Below are 7,056 nucleotides of genomic sequence, written 5' to 3' on the forward strand. Positions count from 1 at the left end.
CTGTCTGAGTAAATAAAGGAGTTCTTTTGGAGTTTCTGTTTGGATTTTGTCTGTTTTTTCCCCTCCACACCCTCTTGAATTAACTTTTTTATTAAGCCAATAAATTGAGCTGAGATTCAGACATAAAAAAGAGTCTTTAACTCAGGAGATTAACCAAAATGGTATCAACATAACCACAAGGTAGACTTTAACAAAGAGCTTATTTAAAATGGAAACTTTTAGCAGATTTTCCCAAAGTTCTTTGGTTACATGTAGGAAAACTATGACACAAATGACCTTATCCCTGATACCCTCAGTCCTTGTCAGGACTACAGGATTGCTGCTCATCTTATAAAACAGTAAAAATACACTAAAAAGAGCAGAATTGTTTGGCAAACAATTATTAATTAAATATGTAGCTCTTTAAAACTTTTGCATAGCATATTTTTTTATAACAAGTGTTTGGTTTTTAGTCTAGATTGTCTTTGTTTAAAGCCTTCAGTTATTTCCTATTAGTCACCCTAAACTCAAAATAAAAAATATCATATTCTGTATCAGAAACTCTTCACTGATTTCCTAAATCACCGCTGTAACTTACAGAGTTACAGTGGATCTACCCACTCCCACACTGCTGAGTTTGGCTCTTCAAACATTACCCGTCCTGACCACACAGCGGGGCCAGAGCTCGCTTGTCTGAGGCGTTCAGGAGCAGCTCGTAATTTACAGCTTCACAATCGCCAAATGTTTTGAAATTGATTTACAGTGTCTATTCAGCTTCTTGAGAGAAAAACTGCAATTTTGTTGGATTCAGAAGTTTTAGGTTTAGTTAATCTTATAATTTGATTATCAGCAGGTTTTAGAACTTTAGGGGGAAAGTTTAGAAAACATTTCTATTGATTATTTTTTGGGGGCTTTTCTAGTTTTTATTTTTAATAAAAGTACTTTTACAAATCACTATAAACATCATGCATTTGTTTTGGTTAAAATAAAAGTTGTACCAACAATGACACAAGAACTACAGAAACTGTTTCTTCCTCTAGGTCAGTGTTTCTCAACCCTGGTCCTCACCGCCCCCCTTTCCTGCATGTTTTCGGTGTTTCCCTTCTGCCACACACCTGAATTGTATCTTTGGGTGATTAACAGGCTTCTGCAGTATTTGATGCAATCATTTGAATCAGCTGTTCTGGAAGAGAGGCACATCTAAAACATGTAGAGCAGGGGGGTGGTGAGGATCAGGGTTGAGAAACACTGATCTAGGCTGTCTCTCTGAAAAACACAGTCAGAGCTCACAGATTGATACCTTCCTCTTTTGTAACAGATATTTGAATCTTACTTAAATATCAAACATATCAAATATCCAACTTTACCTGGAAATTGGGGTTTTATCTGAATGATTAATAAATGGAATATTTTGTTACTGCTTTTTAGTAAAACCAAATGTCTTGCTTTTTATCTTTTTTGCCCGTGTGTGTAATTGTTTTCATTAATAGTCATTTGTATACATCTTACATTTGTATTAGTTAAATAAATCTTTACAAATTAGTAAGCTGATTTATTCACAAATATGGTGTTTCATTTTTTATATATTATGAGTTTCCTTTTTTCATTGTCACTTCTAAAGGGTTAGTTTTTCCACCCACAGTTTATTTTTTTTAATTGTTTTTCTTATTCTGAAAAGTATTTTTATTAAAGGACGCATGAAAGGTGATGTGAAAACAGTTTGATTTACAAATTGAATGTTGAATAGTAAAAAAAAATTTAGAGACACTGAATCCAATCACATAATTTAGCAACTCTATGACAAAATACAGGGATTTAAGACTTGTTTTATTCTTAGTTTCTTGTTCCATCACAGGGCGATAAATAATTGTAAAATATCAGGAGGAATGCTTTTTTAAAACTTTAAATCTTAAGATTAAAGCATTATTTCCTGAATATTAAATGGCGTTTTTTAAACAAAAGTTTGCTTGTCTTGACTCCGATACTCCTGTTGGCCATTGAACGCAGCAGCGAGCATTAGCTCAGCCCGGAGAGAAGGATTGGGATCCAGAGAGGGAAGGAAGGAAGAAGAGAGAGAAAGAGAGAGAGAGGAGCTAAACAGGTGGTCTGAAAACACAGACAACAATGTCGTCCGGCGGGGAGAAGCGGGACGGCATTTAGTCCTCCTTTTTCCAGGCAGGAATACCGGGATAACCTCGGGCAACAACAACAAAACCCCCTCCATGCTCCCGTGTGCTTCCCACTCGGATTTGTCCTCCTCGTCTCGGCTTTGCTCCGAACCTGGGGAAGTCCTCGGAGCCTGAGCCATGAAAGTGACGGTGTGCTTCGGCAGGACCCGGGTGGTGGTTCCGTGCGGGGACGGGAACATTAAAGTCCACGCACTTATCCAGCAGGCTGTCATGCGGTACAAGAAAGCCATCGCCAAGGTGAGTGGAGGCTACTTTTCCCCGCTCATGTTGTCCTGGAAGCGCCGCAAGCTCGCTCAAAAATGGCGCAAACTTTTCGCAGACGCAAAGCAGTTGCAGGGGGGGAAGGAAGGAGGTTCGGCGCTTAGTTTCCCCCTCTGTCTTGCTTGTTTTGGTGCACAGGTTGCGGAGATAAGAAGGCGCACAAACTGCGCCGTGTACGTTGCTGCTTTCAAAGAAAAGGCGCACCGCCATTGTGGTTCCAGTGTTTGTAAACCAACAGAAAAACTTCCTTAGGGATTCTCCCTGCGCCTCGCTGCAAGGCACACTGCATTTTCCAGGATCAGAGCGGAGGTTTTCACAAATTTGCGAACTTTTCTAGAGTTTCCAGCTCCACTGGGAGTGAGTTTTTATTTAGTTTTTCATCAGCAAGGTAGCAAGTTGGTAAAAGTAGGTCTGCTGTGAGGCGTTTAGGGGCCAGCTGAGGAGAACTGCATCATTTTCCTCTGCAGGATTCCTAATAAAAGCAATCCAGCCAGACAGTGTGATTAACTTTATGTGAGTTAGAGCTGCTAACCAGAGACGTTTGTTGACATAAATGCACAAAAGAGACATTTAAATAAGTTTATATGAGACTTCTGAGTCCTTAGCTCGTTCCAGATCCTGCAGGATGCTGATGGAAAGCTCCCAGTGCAGGCACGGACCAGAGGCATAAATCCTGGAGATAAAAGACCTGCAGAGGTTATGAGGCAGCTGCAGATAACCTCTCAACTAACTTGGTGCAGAAGCCTGCAGGGATTTTTCCCCCACCTGGATCAGATAAGATGGGAGAGAAAATTGCAAGGCTATTTGACATCCATCATATTTGTGACTTTAAATTTTGCACGGTTTAACAGTTGGTAGCACCGTTTTGTTGCACCAAGTCTTTCTGCCTAGAGTTGCCATGTTTTCCAGTCAGTTTTGCATCAAAGTATCGACTGACTGATCGCTCAAAATTAAGAAAATACTTATGATTCAATTCAGGTGTTGTCTAGTTGATCAAATGGATTGATTTAAGTTTTAGGAGATGCATAATTTAACTGTCCAGACATAAAAAAAAGTTGATTTTTCCATCTGATACTCAGGTGGTCAAATTGGAGAGAAAATAATTTTTTCCTATTCATTAAATGCATCAAAATAGAAAAACTTCTCCCTGTTTTCAACATTTTTGAGTGATAATAACTAGATTCAGCTTAGGGGCTAGTGCATTAAATCATAAATGTGGATAATTTTGTAATTCCTTTATTTATTTAGTTGTTGTTGGCATCAGAAAATTGAGGTTAACGTCTGATTGGTGCATCTCTAATTGCACAACTCGCTCTGAAATGATGTCACTCATTGATGCTTTGCTGCTCTCTTTGCTAACTTCCTGCCTGTTTTGCTGTAATAATGGTGACCCAGAAGCTTTCCTGTTCCTTCCTCTCCTGAATAATTCACCGGCAGCAGACAGACGCAGGTATGAGGACGTCTCTGCTGAGCTGCTCTCTGAGTACAATGCTTTAGCTTCTGTTCTTTAAGTCATGCAATATGACAAACTAAAGCTTTTTGTTTGCAAGTACGATACACTGATGGAATATTTTCAGTGTATTAGCTGATATTAGAGTAAGTGGAGAAATGAGCAACGGGGTGGTCTGAGGTTCTGCATCTGAATAAAAGCTGAAATCAACTTTGGATAAAATCCTTTTCAGTTTGTGATTTAGGGAATTGACTCTTGATTTAGGTGTGTTTCAGAACAGCAGTTCTTGAGGACTGGAAGTTGATGGTTATAAAAAATCTGAGTCAAATGCACAAAACTGACTCTTGGAGTCACACTTTGCTGTTCCTAAATCTGTTTGTACTTCTGTTGTAAAACCACGAGACGTCATTATGTTCCTGATTTCTAGAGATCAACCGATTAGAAATGCTCGCATCGCAGGGATTGTTTGAGTTTAAATGTAAATTATTTTCTAGAGACTTTGTTTGACACTCTGGTTTCAGTTTGAGCATGTTGACTCAATTCAATTCAAAATTACTTTATTAATCCAAAAGGGAAATTAAATGTTGTTGTAACTCATATCATTCAAGGTTCTTCATTAAAAAGATGCTCACAGTTTGATTTTTTTTCTTCATTTCTTTTCACCATCATCTGCAGAGGTTCTAGAATAATCCCATAACAGAACCAGTTTTCTTTATCAGCTTGTTTAACGCCAAGGAAGCTGAATGCTGCGCATGGGTCTGCTGTTTTCCAAACGTGGGTCAGGTAGTATTGCAGTGTCCCAAACTGCATTTTCTGTGGAATATGTCAGACATACTGCACAAAAAATATCAACCATTAGGATTTACATCCACAATTAGGAGTCACGTTCCACAAAACAATCTGCGAAAACTGAACCTTTTATCGAAAAGAAGCTAACTTTCCAGTTGAGGAACATAATTTTATTTTTTTTGTTTTTTTAACAAGCTTGCATTGAAAATTTTCTCATTAATCAGCCAAACCGGTTACCGACCGGCCTCTCTTTTTTTAGTTTTTGGCTCCTGAAACCCAAGGAGCTCTGGTCTGCAGGCTGACCAGGTAAAAAAGCCTTGGAGGTTTAGTTAGAGTTAAAATAAAGAGCAGTATCTGCATCAGTAGTTTGGACTTATTGCAGGGCGAAAGGACAACATAAACCACAACAAGAGCCATAAACAAGAAGTACAGCCAAACTATTTTCAGCAAAAACATGTTGCATGTTTCTCAGTATGTGAACGGTCTGTGGTTTCAGAGCAGGAGAGTTATGCTGCTGCTGCTGCTGCTTCTGTTGGATGCTGATGTTTGACAGCGAGGCATCCAAGACGTTTGGTCAAATTAAAAGCATGAAATAAGTGTAACTGTTAGTAGACACTTCACAACAAAACACAACACCCTTGTCATTTGAACTCCTTATAGCCATGTTTACTGCTCCAGTTCCACCCAGACTGTTTAATCTAACCAACCCTGAGCGTGTCTCAGGAAGTCTGCTGGTCACAGATGTGGTGTCGAAGATCTCAGCTCCGTTTCCCCACCCTCTGTCTTAATAGGAGGACCAGATTTAGGTTGGGTGTTTTCTCCTGCCACAGTGTTTGCATGGACCCCCCTTGTAACTTCCCCTATCATTAGAGAGGAATGCTTTCTGCAGGAAACCAAAAAACTAAATAAATAAATGGAGTCTTCTTCTGGGGAGACTTCAGAAGCAGGGAAATGGAGATGATGATGGGATGATTGTTTAGATCACGGTTCAAAGGCGATGGGGTGGGAAGCACCACATTGGTATTGGTCCGACAAGTACAACTGGACCAATATTAATTCCCAGTATTTATTTCCAACTTGTTTGTGTTTGTGGAAGGGATGAAGGCGTTGGTTTGGGGTGTTTGGTTATGTGACGTTAATAGTGATGCAGAACAAGCTTGTGGGTGTAGCAATGACTGGCTTGGTTATTTATCATGTTGTTTATCATGTAGTGTAAAGACTTATAAGAATTTTGATTGATTATTGTCTTACTACATTTATTATTTATAGTATTTACTAATTTCTCCACTGTTTGTTCCACAAGCATCAAAAATGCATCTTTAAATTAAAAAAATATAATTTAAAAGTAATTGCTGTGTGAAATTCAGTGATATAAATCACTCTTTTTTAAGTAAGTGGCTTCCTGAAGAAGCCAATTTCAAATGGGAATTTTTTTTAAGAGCAGTATTTTTGTTTGTGGTGCTATGGTTGCACCACAAACAACTGCATTTAAGGATCTGCGTTCCATGCAGTTACCTAAAAAAGACATAATAAGCTTGGATATGCAAGGAAAAAGAAGATACGGTATGGGAAAACGTGTCTTCCCAGGCCTTTTCGGTTTCCAGGGTTTCCCTCAGTTTGTTATGAGCTTGGTGGGCTGCCAGGCTGTAATTGCCTCCCTACCAGGCTGATCATTGTTTATTTATTTATTTTAAATTATTTATTTATTTTAAATAGTTTTCTATATACCAGTAACAGTGATGGCAAAGACAGGTTAAGCTAGGTTTATAGTTGACACAATGAACTCTGTGCGGATCCTTCGCTCCTCCTTTCATTCAATATGGCCGACTTGGAAGGAGATCTTGCAGAGCGGGTTCATATGTACCTGAATTTATAGGCTTGATTTACAAAGGCTATCTTTTCAGAGAATATTGAACCAAAGGACACGTCAAACATAAAAACCTCACTGCGCGCAGCGAGACTGATGTGAGCACATATGTTTATATACGAAGAACAGTGTTTAGTGTGTGTGTTTAAATCTCACACACACGTCTATGGAGTCGCCTGTTTTGCAGAATCCATATTTGAAGCCCGAATACACAGAAAATTTCTGCCATACATTAATAGTGGATGTTAGTCCTTTTAAAATGAGCAGAGAAGGACTGAAAACTCTAGAAACATGACATGGAAAACGGACGTACCCTGATGGAAGCAGTCAGTGCACTTTCTGTTAGAAAGCTTGGTAACACTTTATTTGAAGGGGGGTGAATAAGACTGACATAACACCCGTCATAAACATGACACGACACCCGTCATGAACGTGACACGACACCCGTCATGAACGTGACACGACACCCGTCATGAACGTGACACGACACCCGTCATGAACGTGACACGACACCCGTCATG

The 7,056-nt window shown here is 39.3% G+C and overlaps 1 protein-coding gene across 9 annotated transcripts in view; it reads left to right on the forward strand.

Moving 5' to 3' along the window:
• Positions 1–1,804: 1,804 nt before the first annotated feature.
• pard3ab (par-3 family cell polarity regulator alpha, b) overlaps positions 1,805–7,056 on the forward strand; it is a 249,256-nt gene continuing 244,004 nt past the window's right edge. For 6 of the 9 annotated variants that reach the window (XM_007540091.2, XM_016664829.1, XM_016664831.1 and 3 more), the window contains exon 1: positions 2,286–2,405. In XM_007540091.2, coding sequence (XP_007540153.1) covers positions 2,286–2,405 — 120 coding nt within the window. Of the gene's footprint in view, positions 2,406–7,056 lie in introns of all 9 variants that reach the window. The other 3 variants (XM_007540092.2, XM_016664830.1, XM_007540095.2) reach the window with 3 other exon arrangements.

The sequence above is a fragment of the Poecilia formosa genome, unplaced genomic scaffold (assembly GCF_000485575.1).
Source record: "Poecilia formosa unplaced genomic scaffold, Poecilia_formosa-5.1.2 Scaffold515, whole genome shotgun sequence".
In the NCBI taxonomy this organism is placed as follows: Eukaryota; Metazoa; Chordata; class Actinopteri; order Cyprinodontiformes; family Poeciliidae; genus Poecilia; species Poecilia formosa.